This window comes from Arachis duranensis, chromosome 7 (assembly GCF_000817695.3).
Source record: "Arachis duranensis cultivar V14167 chromosome 7, aradu.V14167.gnm2.J7QH, whole genome shotgun sequence".
NCBI classification, from domain to species: Eukaryota; Viridiplantae; Streptophyta; class Magnoliopsida; order Fabales; family Fabaceae; genus Arachis; species Arachis duranensis.
Window position 1 is genome coordinate 14,476,446 of NC_029778.3, and position 17,138 is coordinate 14,493,583.

General features: G+C 30.9%; 2 protein-coding genes and 1 non-coding gene across 3 annotated transcripts; 1 reads left to right on the top strand and 2 right to left on the bottom strand.

Annotated features, from left to right (window-relative positions):
- Positions 1 to 2,353: 2,353 nt before the first annotated feature.
- Positions 2,354 to 4,665, bottom strand: LOC107457948 (universal stress protein A-like protein). Its single transcript, XM_016076148.3, has 4 exons — positions 4,266 to 4,665; positions 3,651 to 3,760; positions 3,453 to 3,571; positions 2,354 to 2,740 (listed from the first exon to the last, which is right to left on the bottom strand). Exons 1-4 carry the CDS (start codon positions 4,444 to 4,446, stop codon positions 2,644 to 2,646), a joined length of 507 nt encoding a protein of 168 aa, XP_015931634.1. The 5' UTR covers positions 4,447 to 4,665; the 3' UTR covers positions 2,354 to 2,643.
- Positions 4,666 to 12,354: 7,689 nt separating this feature from the next.
- LOC107457950 (protein SET DOMAIN GROUP 40-like) lies at positions 12,355 to 15,758 on the top strand. The gene is given in 7 exon segments (XM_016076150.3): positions 12,355 to 12,434; positions 12,436 to 12,510; positions 12,607 to 12,754; positions 13,174 to 13,305; positions 13,437 to 13,577; positions 14,376 to 14,669; positions 14,902 to 15,758. Coding segments are annotated over 7 exon segments (1,479 nt in total). The 5' UTR covers positions 12,355 to 12,369; the 3' UTR covers positions 15,526 to 15,758.
- Positions 15,759 to 16,483: 725 nt separating this feature from the next.
- LOC127741013 (small nucleolar RNA Z103) lies at positions 16,484 to 16,578 on the bottom strand. Its single transcript, XR_008001868.1, has one exon. It is a non-coding gene; the product is annotated as a small nucleolar RNA Z103 (small nucleolar RNA).
- Between the last annotated feature and the right edge of the window lie 560 nt (positions 16,579 to 17,138).

A 17,138-nucleotide genomic window follows, 5' to 3' on the forward strand; every position in this document is an offset into this window, starting at 1 on the left:
GCTTCTATACAGCGGTACATCTGATAATTTTCCAATACTTTTTTCCAAAATCACTTTCATCATAAGATCTTAAACAAATTATATAGTATTTGAATATAATAAGGGTAGGCCCAATGAGATATTGATTAATTAATGAATATAAATTAATTTTATATTACTAATCTCTACTTCTTATAACTAATTGTTATTAATTCTATATTTGGATTTGAACTAATCCACTTTTACCAACATCTGAAGTGCTGATTAGATTATAAATTATGTAGAAAGGCTGTTCTAAACGGAGAGGAGAGAGACACTTTAATATTACTAATTCTATTCTTAGATTGAATAATAACCATCATATTAAATCAATGTTAGTAATTTCATGGACTGCACTGTTATGCATCGAGAGAGTTTGCAAATCTGCTCAAAATGAATCTAGGTAGTCAGGATCATGCAATTGGAAGAGAATTGTAAGTTAGAGGTAGATAATTTTTTGGTATAGTTTTTTTTTTTTGTATGGTTAGAAGTAGCGGTATCAATTATTTATATAGACTATGTGTTAGAATACAAAATATATAGTAATTGATTTTTGGTATGCGAATAATATTTGTATTGTGTTTTAAATAATTTTTTTTGATACCAAAATTCGAACTGAACTGAATTGGCTCAAACAATTTACCGTTGAAATATTTTCTATCCGGACGTACCCTCTTCTAGTCACCTTTTAAATTAAAAAAATACAGCGGAGATCTAGCATAGATGACATATCTATATGTCTCTTGTAAACTATATCTTAGTTCAGCTAAGGTTAAATGTTGTTTAAGAATCCATAATGTGTATTTATGTAGTGTGGGAAATGGATTCTCTTTATTTTTTTGTTATTGGAGAGAATAAAGTGTAATTTTCTACCTTTAATTTTACAAATGGGATCAAAAATAAATGAGAGAAAGAATGTAATGAAGGGTAAAATTTTCCACTAAATATCATCCAATTTTTTTAGTATTTTTTTATTAAAGAGAATCTACTCCTATGTAGTGTGTGCAAATGTGTTGTAAAGATGTGTGATGCATGAATGTAATGTTTAAGATTAAAGACTCTCCAATCTACTTGACAAAAAAATATCTCTTAATAATAAGTATCCAAACACAAATATAAAAGGAAGGAAACATAGTTGTCCCTGGAGATATGAATAATTTCATCCTAAAATCTTAAAATTCTAATTCCTATCTATTCTCTGACTTAGACATTAGAATGTTATTACATTTGCGGTACTACTCGGTCGATTCCAGAGTTCGCACGATCCAGTCACTAGCCCAAGCGGTCCGATCCTCTCCTTCATTAGGTACAGTTAACACCTTGTTGATATTACTCTGACCTTTTTTTTTTGACATGATTGGTGTTACTCTTGTGCACCTTTTTATTCATGAAATTCAACTCTTTCAAGTTTTTTGTAAAAAAAAAAAAAGAAAATGGCGGACGTTGTTGCTAAACTTAGGAGGAGCTGTTTAGTGACACACCCTCCATGAAGAATTGAAGATGAAGCCTCTGCCTCTTGGCCGCATAAGTTGATAGCCAACTAGTAACTAGAGTTTTTCTTTTGGTATTTTTTTTTGTTTTTGTCAGGGGTTATTTGTTTATTTTTTATGTTTTTATGTTCTTTTGGGCCTGAGCCTTCTATTTCAAAAACGAAAAACTTGTCTATCAAGAATTGAGCTTGCTTTCAAATTTCGGCCAGACATATTTAATTTCTGCCTTTCATAGAGTCTGTAGATCAGCATGCATGAAGACTATTAAAATAGTGGAACAAATAAAAATCAATGTTGGTGGATCGAATAGTCAAATAATTTGTCAGCTTAAATAAGTATCAGTAATTTGAATCTTGTTTTGTGTATGCAGCAATCTATTAGCCAATAATAGATTTTAAATGAAGTTCAGAATTAGTAGTTGGGTATCCATGGACAAAAAAAAAATAATGGAACAAATTAGGTATTTATTCTAACAATAATTCTATGTCCATGACTTAAGAAGAAAGATTACAAGATTGGTGGATAATAGGTTGTACCGAATTCTCAATGACAATGACGAAAAGGGGAGATGATGCAATGTACTGGTTATGTGTGAAATATCAATGATAAAACAAGAAATAAGTTCGGAGAAAATTAGAACTGAGGAATTATATATACTTCTGATGAAAACATAATAAATTATTAGAATTTATAATTTTTATATTTTTTATTTTTCTATAATTTTCATATCCTGGTAGTTGTGACATTGCAATACAAACTTATGAATCTACCTTCCTTTGATTGCAAATATTTGTGAAAATTTATATTATATAAAGAAAATGAATGATTAAAATGACAAATGAATCTACCTCTTATGAATCTAGTTTATTTGAATGTAAAATGACACACAACTGATAACTACGTACTTATAATTACAAGAGAGGCGTATAAAGATACAGTAATGAAAGCTGAAGTACAGAAAATTCTACTTTAAGTACAAAAAACCAAATAGCAATTATTATTAATGTGAAAGCAATTCAAAGGGTGCATCACACTTAATTATGATTCAATTATGAGGCTGTACACGTGCACCTTTTATTAATCAAACTTGTGGATTTTCTTCATAAAGACGCAATCTATGTTAATCACAGTTTGATTAATGCCTAGAATTTGAAGGTTGGTTGCCCTTAACCACCGTGACAGGGCAAGAAGCATTTGTCACCACATACTTGCTTACACTGCCCATCAACACCCTGGAACGTAACAATTTAGCACTTTAATTGAATCTCCAGTTGATTGTATAGTAATTCAATTTCTAGATATATGGTATTTAAAAACAAAAATAGAATTAGATGCACAACGGACACAATTCAATAAGAAAATACAAGAGCTTAAGTTATATTTCGGAATATTTAAAATTGTGGAAAAAAGCAAAAATATAAAAGAAAGATTTAGTGAAAAATATATTTTCTAAAATTTTTATTTTTTAAATCTTTAAAAATAAAAAATTTAATAAACTGATAATAAAGTAAAATGTGAATTATTATTAAATTTTTTATTTTTATATTTAATTTTTATTATTTTAATTTATGAGTGATTAGACATTTTTTTATCAGAACTTGATTTATTTATAAGTTTCAAAATTTAGTATTAGAATATAAAAATACTATTCGTATACTAAAATTAGCTACTAATATATTTACGTATAAATACATGTGTAATTTAATTTATTTTTAATATATATTTATATTCTAGTTTATATATATTTATATTGATAGCTGACTTTGGTAACTAATTTTGATATACACATATCATAGTCGATTAGAATATATATCTCACAAAAATTTAAGAATGATATAGTCCAAGTATTGATATAAAGTACAAAAAAAAATAATGATCCAATTTTTCTTCTTTTGAGAAAAAACAAAGTTTGGTGAGAATTTAGGGATGCTTATGTTACTATACCTCTTAATGGGACCTAAACCCCTGCTTCCAATAACCAAAGAATTGAGCTGAAGATCTTCCACAGCATTGCACAACTTCTCCCTTGGATCTCCCCAGTACACCTTAAACATTGCCTTTGCCTGTTTCAACAAAACCAAAATTAATAAACTAGTGATTTAGTTACCATACTATATAAATTGTTACTAGATAAATATATACCCCTTTGGTCCTTGCGAGTGTGTCAAGGATATCTATGACTTCAGGATCCCTAGCAATCCCATACTGCTTTGTGAAATTCATCTCCCTGAATTCCTCCAGAGGCACCAAAGCTAAAAGCAAAAAACAACAAAATCACACAAAAATGTGACCCTAAATTATGTAATATATTTTATATAGAATAAAATAATAAATAAACTCTTGAAAATTTACCTTTCGAATATATTAGTTCCTAAAAAATATCAATAAAATTTTTTAGAATAATAAATATAAATAAATTAGTTTAAATTAAGATTTGTTATCCTAATCATAAGAGACTAATTTAAAGATAATGTATTCACATTTATTATTTTAAAAGATTTTATTGATATTTTTTTAAAGATTAATCTATCTTAACTTTGGAATATAAATCTTCAAGAATATATTTATCACTTTACTCTTATATATATTATCAAATATTTAAATACGGACAATTATAACCACAAAAACTATAAACCAATTTGATATTTATAAAAGATTGGATTAATTCGACATAACTATCTATTTTAGATAGTTTGGTCGAATTAACTTAATCTTTTGAAAGCAAAAAAGGAGAAGTAAACAGTGATTACTACTTACGCGAACCAGTGTCCTGAAAGAGATCCTTTCTGGTGTGATCAGCTTGTGGAGGCTGAACATTGATCAAAATGATTCGATCATCTTTGTTGATGAGATTATGAACAGCCCATTTGAGTGCTAACTTGCTTGTTGGAGAGAAATCCATTGCTATTCCAACGGTTCTTGATGATGCCTTTGCCATTATGATATACTCTCTAACTCAATTTACTTACTGCTTCAAAGGTTGTGACCCTTCTTATGAATATATATAGAGAAAGCAGGGTTGTGTTGTGTTGGCGGCTCAGCTAATGGTTTTGGAACAGAGATAGAGAGTTTTACATGCAAATTAAGATAAGAATCTTCTTGAAGGCGCTAGAGAAAGTATGGATTCTTCAAAATGAAATACAGGGTGGTGTGCTTTTCTTATTCTCATATCAAGATAATTCTACAGTTTGAGAAAACAAAATCTTATTTTTATTCGTTTCTACTTTTTTTTTTTTGTGAAAATGTTAAACCTCTATTCAATAACAAATAAACTAATTTTATCAACTCAAAATATTAAACCTAACTATAATCAATTTGCTTTAATTGACTCTTATATTGATATAGACCTTTAAGTATTACATCACATGTTAATATAAGGAATAATATTCAATTTGATTGCTAAACTTACACACAAGTTACAATTTAATTTTGAATTTTTAATTATTTTTATTTAGACATCAAATTTTACAAACGTGATTTATATTAGATTTTAAGATAATTTTTGGTACATAAATATTTAGTAACGAAGCTACATAATAAGAAAGAGAGAGTAAATACTCATAATGGTCCCTAAGATCTCAATTGCATCATTGTAATTCTCTAGATATGGTTTTGGGTACCATAATAGTCTCTGGACAGCTTTTTGGTGATGAGTCATCATCAAGATGCTGATGTAGCCTCATTTTGCCACATTAGATGGTGCCAATAGCTAGTTAAGCTGGCACAGTTTCAATTTATACCCAATGTGGTTCTTCCCTCTATATTTAACCATAAATTTCCAAATGTTTAGTAAGTTAATTTTTTCTTCTTCGTCATTGTTGTTTTCTCATTCTTGTTGTTCCTGGAGGTGGAAGTGAATATCCATAATGGGTGGTGGAAGCACTAGAGTTAGAAGCTCTATTAGTTCACCGTGTAGTGACCATCGGACGAGAACGCAAAGCAGGAGCAGAAGATCTGGGGTGCCGGAATAGTGCGGTTGCGGCTGCCGGCCAGTTCTCAGGTGGTCTGGGACAGATTCAAACTCAAATAAACTATTTTTTGGTTGTCCCAATTATAATGTGAGTTATCAGTATTACTTGTGTTGTTATGATTGCTCCTACCTACCTGACTGTTCTTCTCTTGTTCTTCTTTCCTGAAGCTTGAGCATGTTATATGTTTGCTTGATTACATATAAGTGGAAAGAGATGGTGTGAATTTTTTGTATGGGCAGATACTGGACAGGGTGAACCAGTTGAAAAACCAGAATCTTATGGAGATAATCATGAAGTGAAGATGAATTTTGATTGGAGGCTTGAGAGATTAGAAGAAGATGTTCGGAATCAAAAATTGGTTAACCAATTGTTGGTATTAGTTGTGTCTGTATTGATTGTGTTAATTGTTATCCTATATTATAAAGCATGAGTTAAAAGAGTTGGTGGTGTGTACTCTGTATTCATTGAATGAACAATATGTAAAAAAATGATAACATGATTATGGTATTAGAAACTGTTGAATGGTGTTTGTTAATGGAATGTAAACTTGGATAACTCAATTAATGAAAATAGTAATATGCTAAAGAAGGCAGCATAAGTGATTGAAAACCAACCAGCACTGTATTAAGATAATGGTTCAAACTTAAAAGATAAGTGTATTAAGATAATGGTTCAACTTAACACAGCAATTCACATAACACAAAGGGCAGCCAACTAACATGAGCATGTTAAACAAAGTTGCCTCAAAAAAGAGGACTTTACAGTAAAACATAAAGGATTATTTTTTTTTTTGTGTAGTCTTTGTCTAGCAAAAAGTATTAAACTCAAAACAGAAAGCCCTATACATATTAAGATTTCTGTAATTGACAAGTCTTGTTACAGTTTCTGAACTAGTACCCTGCATGGTTTCACGAACGATAAAGTAAAACTTGATTTTGATGTCTTTTGAGTGCAAGAATTTCAACCTCACCAATGGAACCCTAAGGTAGTGGCATTGATGAATAGAGGAGGAAGAAGAAGAAGAAAAGAAGAAAAAGACAAAAGGTGGAAGTGGAGAAGACAAGTGAAGGAAGGGTGTGTTTTTGATCAAGTCCGTTTCATATTTTTATTTTGGGTAAAACGACGACGTTTTTAACAAATTGGGGTGCCAACCCAAAACGCCAACGTTTTGGCTCTCTCCAACGTGGCAACTTCGTGACACATCAGATCGTCGGTGATGACTCATCACCGGAAAGCTATCAAGGGACTATTATAGTGCTCGGAGTCGTATCTGGAAGATTACAATGGTGCAATTAGGATCTCAGGGACCACATTGAGTAACGAGAAAGAGGACAATGACCTCCTTAGTTTTAATTTTTACATATAAATTTATTATATATAAATTTTAATTTAGTCTTCTCTAATATTTTTGGTCTCCTCTAATATTTTATATGCCGTCTCCGTAAACATTAATAAAGTATTGATGTGAATAATTAAATACCACAATGAAATTTGTAAAATGATACAGTTTTAATTTTGGCACTCAAATGGCCCAAAATCAATTTCATACCACTTGTTTCGAAAAAAAATTTCAATAAACATCACTTACGATATTATTTTTGACTATTTGAATATCAAAACTAAAACTGCAAAATTCACAATTGTCTATGTTAATATTGTTAATATCTGTGCATTGGAAATTACATTAATCACATTTACAAGATTTAAAAATTAAATAAAAACTATTGAAATTTTAAATAATAAATTAAAATTTATGTGCAAATTGAGAAACTAAATTATGTATTATCTCTAATATAATCTAATAATGTCACATATTATAACAAGTAACATATTTGGCGTTTTATTAGATGTTACTTGTTATAAAATGTTATATAATGATGACAAAGACAGAGAGACAGACGGACAGTGTAACCTTCGAGCTACTATCAGAAAAACACACAAGTGTATGCCAATTCATCACATTTCTTTCAAATTTAATTTGTGATCATGGAACAGGTTCTAATCGCTTTCACTTGTTAATGTAATTTATTAATTAGCTTACAAAGAAGTTGTTATTGTTCTATTTTAAGACGACAGATGCTGAGAAATGAGAATAAAGAGAGTAGTAGAAAGTTATAACAAAGCCAGAAAAGAATAAACACCTTTTGCAACTTGCCTTTCACTTATGCTTTTTTATTAATTGGTTCAATATCTCCTTTACGTTTGATAATAACTCAAATTATATGGTAAAAAGAATAGTTTTGAGATGAACTGTAATTTTAATAATATATAATCATGTTTAATATAATTTCTGGAATAAAAGAATCTCTCTACAAGTGGAAGTGGATTACAGCTTGAGAGGAATTTTGCTTATAATGTACACATATGGTTCTCTACTTCTCTGTACTTTCTAGAACCGAGGTGGCAAGGTACCCGCTCTGTGCTAAGGCCCGTCCTTCTAATAAAATGGGTTCATTAGTTCAAAATGATGGTTCGTCTTATTCTATAGTAGGTTGAATGGTTGATGAATTAACCTGCTTAACTCAGTTTTAAAAAAATTAAATAAAACTAATAAAAATAATTGAAAAATTAAATATAAATAAAAAAAATTAAATTATAATATTTTTTATTATTTTCTAATATTTTTAATTTTAATAAAATTGTTTAAAATAATATTTATTATTAAAATTATTTATTTTAAAAATAAAATAAATCACATGCTTTTAACATATATATAAAAATGTATAATTAAGAATAATTAAAAATTTATGAATATTTGGGCCGTTTTGCCACTTTCAGAAACACAAGATAAAATAAGCCGAAATACCTTTAATTAAAAAAAAAAAGAAAGAACATTGCTGAGAGTAAGGGTTAGAGGTGTTTGCGGTGCAGTTTGAATCGGTTTTGAGTCAAAAATTCATCCGATCTGAGTACTAATTTTATTTTCGGTGTGATTTGAATTGGATGACGTTAAAAAAAAATCTGATTCGATCCCGATCCAATTTCAAGCGGTTTGGATTGAATTGAATTTGCGGTTTTATAAATTAAAAAAATTAAATACATATAACAAGTCTCTACATCAAATTTAAAATATAATCAACAATGATATAACAAGTTTTAACAATATCTTAAAAAACCAACGATAACATAATAATTGAATTAAAATTATAGGTTAGTTAAAATAAATACATAAATAATATTTTGAACATCGGAAAAGCTCTGTATCCATGTATTTTTTACATGGTTGTTAACCAAGTAATTTCCTCCACACACGTGTCCCCCACCCCTCACTCGTTTGTCATACACGCGCTACATATAACGTGCTGCAACCTAAAGCTTTGCTCAACGTAAACCTTCTGCTGCAACGTAAACCTCCTCCTCCTCCTCCTCATCCTCCTCTACTCGCATTCTTCCTTATTAATCTGCATTGCCTTCGTCGTTCTCCTCTGGTCGCATTCATCTTCTCATTTTCTTATTTCGATCTGGTTACGTTGCATTTATCTTCTTCATATTCTTCTTCGTTCTCTTCTTCGATCTGCACTTCTGAATCGAAACAATAAATGACTCAACTTCAAATCAGGAGAGTGATTTGGATTACTCTTCTAAAACAAATCAAACTGACAAAATTTGGATTATTCAATTTTGAATCGAATTGAATAGAATGCAATTGCTAATTTGAATTGAATTAAATGGATGGAGGTGTACTGAATTGAATTGAATTGAATTGAATTGATAATATGTGAATTGTAGGCAGAGTTATTTGAATTTGATTTTATATAATGGATTATGTTTCGTTCACTTAGTACTATACAATTGTTTCACCATGAGTACTGTGTTCGATTCACCATGAGTACTGTGTTCGGTTCACCATAAGTACTGTGTTCGGTTCATTCTGCAGAAAGCTGTTTGAATTTAATTTTATATAATGGATTATGTTTCGTTCACTCAGTACTATATAGTTGTATTGTGTTCGGTTCACCATGAGTATTATGTTCAATTCACCATGAGTACTGTGTTCGGTTCATTCTACACTATTCAAAACTCTTCTTCCTCACCTTCTACTGCTTCTTCACCAGAGAGAGAAGGAGGAAAAGACAAAAAAATACAGCAGCAACAACAACAAAAGAATGACGATAGGGTTTCAGGGTTTAGGATTTTAGGGTTTAGGGTTTATGAGTTCAGGGTTCAGTGTACAGAGGTTTAGTGTATTTCAAACTTTCGGTTCGCCCCATGTATTAATTTCGGTTCACCATATTCATAGTTGAGGGTTTAGGGTTTAGGGGTCTAGGGTTTAGGGTTCAAGGTTCAGGGTTTTAGGGGTTTATGGTTTACGGTAGGGTTCAGGGTTTAGGGTTTAGCATTCAGGGTTCGTTCATTCAGTACTATACAATTGTATTGTGTTCGATTCACCATGAGTACTATGTTCGGTTCACTATGAGTACTATGTTCGGTTCATTCTGCACTATTCAAAACTCTTCTTCCTCACCTTCTACTGCTTCTTCACCAAAGAGAGAAGGAGAAAAAGACATAAAAATATAGCAGCAACAACAACAAAAGAATGACGATAAGGAGAAAACACGTCAAGAAGAAGGAATGCGAAAAAGGAGGAGAAGGAAGAACGCAAAGAAGAAGAAGAAGAAGAAGAAGAAGAAGAAGCGTGGGGGAGAAGAAGCGTTGGGCAAGAGCGATTTCGTGTGTGTTGGGCGCGTGTATTTCACGTTTTATTTAATGGTATTGGATTTTTTTTGTGTTGGGCCAACTTGGTTACATGGTTACATGGATGTGTAGCATCTCTGTTTGAACATAAAATACTTATTAAATAATAATAATATATGAATAATATAAAAATTATAATATTATTATTTTATTGAATAAATGATCATTTGTACCCATGAAAGATGAAAGATGAAAACGCTGACATATGTATCCACACTAGATCGAAATTAAACTTGTAGGCACGCAAGATGCCTTCCGTGTGACAAAAGTACCCTACATTAGCATTCCAACCCTCCAAAGACTGAGTACTTTTGTCACACAGAGGGCATCTTGCGTGGGTACAAGTTTAGTTTCGATTTAGTGTGGGTACATATATCAGCGTTTCATCTTTCATGGGTACAAATGGTCATTTATTCATTAAAATAATAATATTATAGCACATTGTGCGGTTTGGATTGGATTGGATCGGTTATGAAAAGTATATCCGAAATCCGATCCGATCCAACGGTTTGCAAAAAGTAGAATCCAATCAAATCCGAATTAGTGCAGTTTTAATTGGTTTTCGATTTGGATTGGATTGGATGAGCGGTTTAATTTGGATCGGTTTATATTTGAACACCCCTAGTAAGGGTGTTTGCGGTGCAGTTTGGGTCAGTTTTGAGTTAGACTCATCCGATTCTGAATACTAATTTTATTTGTGGTGCTTAGATTATTTAAAAAAAATCCAATCTCATCCGATCTAATTTTAAGCGGTTTGGATTGAATTGAATTTGCGGTTTTGTAAATTAAAAAAATTAAATACATATAACAAATCTCAACATCAAATTTTAAATAATCAACAATGACATAACAAGTCTCAACAAGATTTTAAAAAACCAACAATAACACAATAATAGAAATAAAATTATAAGTTAGTTAAAATAAATAAATAAATAACATTTGAAGATAAAATATTTATTAAATAATAATAATAATACATGAATAATATAAAAATGTATAACAAATTAAACATGTTATAATAAGTATAATTGTAAATATAATAATTGTTTCGAAATTTACCTAGAACCGGATGATTGGGCTCGAATAGAAGGCCCAAACGTTGAAGAAAGTTGGCCGCTGACTTATTTTACGTCTGGAAGCTGCCGTCCGAGTTGTGTATGTGAAAGAATGGGGAATGGTATCCACAAAGACACTCTGGTGCCTAAATTAGCAAGGGGGTAAGCAGATTTAGAATATTGGAACTTAGTTTTACTTCAATGTGTCAGTATATTTTTTGGTTTCCCACGGTATCCCCTAACCCGGCAGGTCAAGGACTAATCCGTCGCGGTACTGAACTCCATTTAAGGGTTTGCCGCTGGCCAATGAATTGCTGCATGCACAAGGCAGATGTGTCAGTGTATTTATATGTGTGGTGTAGTTCCACTTCTGATGGTAGATAACCGCACATATTGTCGAATCCAATCTCTTCGAAAAGGTCGGCTGAATGGTGAAGACCAATCCTTTGGTTTGGGCTTTTTGAATTAATTGGGCCTGACCATTATATTGGGTTAGCGTATGAACAATAATAAAATAAGGGTAAAGTATACTTTTTGTCTTTGAAGTTTGGCAAAAATTTCAAAAATACCCATAAATTTTATTTTGTTTCAATTTTGTCCCACAAGTTTTCGATTTGCATAAAATATACCTTCGACAGCTAAATTTTCAAAAAAATTAAGACCAATATAATAATAATGCATAAAAATGATGCTTGATTTACTTGTGTTGAGGGTTGTTCTTATGCAATTGTTCTTGAATCGGTCCTAATTTTTTTTTGAAAAATTAGTCGTTAGGAGTATATTTGATGCAAATTGAAAACTTCTGGTACAAAATTAAAACAAAATAAAATTTAAAGATATTTTTGAAATTTTTGTCAAATTTCAAGGACAAAAAATATACTTTATTCATAAAATAATTATATTATAATACATTGTATAGTTTGAATTGGATTGAATTGACTATAAAAAAATATATCCAAAATCTGATCGAATTCAATAATTTATAAAAAATAAAATTTAATTAAATCTGAATTAATACAATTTAAATCAATTTAAATCAGATTGAATGATTCGGTTTGAATTTGAATACATCTATCCATGGGGGAGTTTAAGTTTTTGAGTTGTAGGGTTGTGAAAGGAAGCAGGTTTGAGATTTTTGTTATGGAGGAAGAGGATGAAGATGAAAGCATTGAAAGCTTACTAAGATGGGCATCACATCTTGGAATATCGGACCGACCAACCCCACCACTCTCTCTCTCTGGGTTCTTCTCTCTTTGTCTCTCACTTTCCTCACTCTGGAGGGTACCACCTACCTACTCTTTCGGTCTTTCCCCTTTTCCATTCTTCCTTTCATGCACAGCCTCTCCACATTCATACCTAATTCATTTAATTCTGCAGTAGAGGTTTGGGTGCTGTAAGAGACCTTAGGATGGGGGAACTCATTCTCAGAGTTCCAAAATCTGCTTTGATTACAAGTGATAGTGTTATGCAAGATACAAACCTCTCTCAAGCTCTTAATAGGCACCCTTCTCTTTCTTCGACCCAGGTTTTCTTTCATAACTCTATTTCTACTCTATTTTGAATGTCTCAGCTGAGCTACGTTGGAATCTTGTTGTGCCCTCTAACTGTTTGTGAAAATGCGCTCAAGCCATTTGTTTTAAGTGCAGGGAAATGGTTATTGTCACTCCTAGTTTGATAATGCCACCTATTTTTTATAAACTCATGCAAATACACAATGTAAAAAAATCATGATTGACTGACATTATAAAAAATAGGATTGACAACATCATTTCCCCCGAAGCAAATGTTTTTCGGTTTTACATGAACCAGGGTCTCATTCCATGGAATATAATAGTATGGTGTGACTTCATCATTGTTGTATTATTACCTGTGCCGTTGCTTATAATTGAGTTTTTTATGCAAATGAATCATTTGGCCTTACTTCTCAGCTTGTGCACAATGCAGATACTGAATGTATGCTTGTTGTATGAAGTTGGAAAAGGAAAGGCTTCGAGGTGGTATCCTTACCTCATGCATTTACCAAAGAGTTATGACATCCTAGCCATGTTTGGTGAATTCGAGAAAACTGCTCTGCAAGTTCAGTTTCTATTAGAAGTTTTAGTTTGTCTTGTTAGGTTAGACATAGCATCTGACCTAATACTATTTATCAGCATTTCATTTGCACTTCTCTTTTTGAAGTAATCTTTTATGTATGTTGTGGTTTTTAGGTGGATGAGGCTATATGGGTAACTGAAAAAGCCGTGCTAAAAACCAAATCAGATTGGCAGCAAGCTCATGCTTTGATGGAAGATCTCAAATTTAAGCCCCGGCTTCTAACATTTAAGGCTTGGGTGTGGGCTTCTGCAACGGTTAGAAATTTAGCTTGTTATAAAGACTCGTGCATGCTAATTTAGTTATTTACATTTGTGCATGTTTGGGCGCCATTATTTTGTTAAAAAAAAGATTTTTTTCAATGAAAAAGATCTTTTTTTTTTTATTTTTTAACGTGTTTGGCAAATTTCTAGTAGTAAAAGTAAAAGCACTAGTAAAATAAAAAAAATCTTTTTTGAGAAGCTGTAATTTACATCTTTTTTTGAAAGATCTTTTTTCCTTAAAAAAAATCTGTTTTTCATGTAATAAATAAACAAAAAAGTACTTTTATATTGTTATACCCAAACATAATTAATAGATAAAAAAACCTTTTTACATGAGATATCTAAACATAAAATTACTTTTACTTCTCTACAAGATCTTTTAAAAAAAGATAACTCGAAAAAAGATCTTTTCTTAAAAGCTCACCCAAAAATATTCAATTTGGTTTTCGTATGACACATGGAATTCAAGCGCCTTTTCCATTTTCTTGGTTCTGATTTTGGTTATTAAGTGATAATATACTGAATAAACTTTTCCTCTGCTGAGCCTTCTCTTACATCCATGAAATCCTGACACACTTCTTGTGGTTAATTGTCTGAATTAAAAAATTATCTCAATGATTGAAAAAATAAACCTGTTTTATGGATTATTGATAAGTTACTGCTGGTTGATGCATCAAATGCATTTTTGCATTACAGGGCATATTTATATTACTATTTAGTATTTCAGTTGTTAGAGTAAATGGCAGAATTCTACCTTTATGATTTTGTCTCATCTGATCTTTCAAAATCTAGATATCTTCCCGGACATTGCATATACCGTGGGATTCAGCTGGGTGTTTATGCCCTGTGGGTGACTTGTTTAATTATGATGCACCTGGAAAGGAGCCATCTGACATTGGGGATCTAGAGGATTTGCTATCTAGCTCTTCGATCCATGATGGTTCCCTATCAAATGAAGACAATACTACAGTCGCAAATACAGAGCAGCTTGATTCCCAGTCTCAGAGATTAACAGATGGGGGGTTTGAAGAAGATGCTAATGCATATTGCTTTTATGCTAGGACAAATTACAATAAAGGAGATCAGGTATTAGACACAAACTAATATATATATAGTTTGACTGGGTAACCTTAGTAATTGAGTCATTCTTCTTATGTCTTTTTCCAAATTTGCTTCTTATATCTTAGAGAACAATGCATTTCTTGTTCCTTATGTTACGTTACTGGATGTCACTATGATATTTTGCATGTGCCGCCTGAATTAATTAACTAGTTACTCGTCGCATTGGAATAATATGATTTATTATTATTCTCATCAGGTTCTGCTATGTTATGGAACTTACACAAATTTAGAGCTTCTTGAACACTATGGTTTTATACTACAAGAAAATCCAAATGATAAAGTGTTTATTCCTCTGGAACCTGCTGTGTATTCTTCCACTTCTTGGTCCAGGGAATCATTGTACATCCATTACAATGGGAAGCCTTCCTTTGCACTACTAGCTGCATTGCGGCTGTGGGCGACCCCTCAAATCAAGAGGAGGTCTGTTGCACATCTTGTTTATTCCGGCTATAAAATCTCTGCAGACAATGAAATTTTCATCATGAAATGGCTATTGAAGACTTGCCATGGCGTCTTAAAGAATTTGCCAACATCTATTGAAGATGACACCTTGCTCCTGAATGCAATTGATAATAGTCAAGATTTTTGTACTTTTTTGGAGGTTACAAAACTCATATCTTCCCGGGATGAAGTTGATACCTTCTTAGAAGCTCATAATATGAAGGATAAATGTAGCGAGAGCAGTATAGTTTTATCTAGAAAAACAAGGTGGTCTATGGATAAGTGGAAGTTGAGTATTCAATGGAGAATCAGTTATAAGAAAGTCCTCCTTAATTGTATCTCTTATTGTAGTCAAATATTGGATTCTCTCGTGGAATAATAGTGCTATGACTTCACTGCCTTCTTAATTATTTCAAGAATTTCTGAGAATCAATTATAAGAAAGTCCTCCTTAATTGTCTCCTCTTCAAATTTCTCTTATAATCTTGACATTCTTCTAACCAGTTACTTTATATTGTTAATGTTGAAAGTGTTGAATATAACAAAATAGATTTTAGTATGATTATGTTAACGTAATTATTATAATTATATAAATATTATTAAAATTAAAATTACATATTCTTTTATATTTTAGTAACATTTTAAGCAATACTTTTAATTTTAACAATATTTTTTTAAATATTATAATCATTGTAGTCTATGTATAAAAAAAAGGATTTTATTGGCAATTCAAATTACTTTAATCACAAGATCTTCCTAGGTATAAACTTCAATCATTGTGAGTAAACTAAACTTCGTTTTCCCCTCTGTCATACTCATACGGTTGTTAACTTATATTCAACAAAAATGAGCAATAAAATTTTATCGAAACATATTCATATTCATAATCTGAAAGATTTCATATTCATAATCTGAACATTATCTTTCGACTCATCAGCGTTAGTTCAATTTACAAAAAATAAATATAAAAATCAATTTTTAGTTAAATAACATTTAGTAATTTTTTATTCTAAAATTATTTATCAATCTTAAATTTATTAAAGATTTAGATTTTCAGATTTAATTTTCGGAATTTAAGATTTAAAAATTTGAAATAAAAAATATTTTCAAACATTTAACAAATATGCATTGAAAAAATTAACTCCCTATTTTAATTCATTTATAAAATTTGGATTTAATCAATTAATTTTTTTTGTTCAAATCAACCCATGCATTCGTTGCTCAAAATAGGTACATTGTGAAATGCCAGATGCAAAACAAAATCTTAGATATATATTCAATAATTAAGAACTAACGGAAACCAAATAACTGTTATTGTTAATGTTATTAAGGGAAGAGATGGATCAGAAGTAATTGGCTTGGTTTCTCAAAAGAGAAAAAATCGCACAGTATGTTCAGTTTCGATCATCTGGGGAAAAGATCATCACTTCCATCTCTATCACTTTCAACAATCAACCCCAATCAGAAACTAAACTCATTCCAAAATAGTTGAAAAGAGATAGTAGAAAAGATCAGAGTATTAGCTTGAAAATTCAAATAAAACAACCATTACCAAACTCTCAAAGCAATTTCATTTGTTTACAAGAATTTAAAAAAAAAATACCAAAAGAAGCATAAATCAGATGTCAGGAAGATTTGCATCGTCGTAAGGAACGAGTATAATGAGAGAAATTGTGATTGCAAAGAGAGATGAGTGAAGCTACTTATAAAGGTGACTAAACCCTAATTTGAGCTGAATCTGAGAAGTTTCTCGATATAAGTGAGGGCCATGAAAGAGTTTAGCCCAAATTTTTATTATTTGGGCCCGCATGAAATCAGATTCTTTTTCAGCCCGTTGAGGATACAGTATAATGATGTAATTTAGTAAAACCATTTAATAGAATTTTGACTTGTAATACGTTAGTTCTTCATCTATCGGATTAAAAAATATGATAAAAAAAAATCAGCAGTTAGATTCATTATTTAAATAGATAAATTTTATGATATTTTTTAT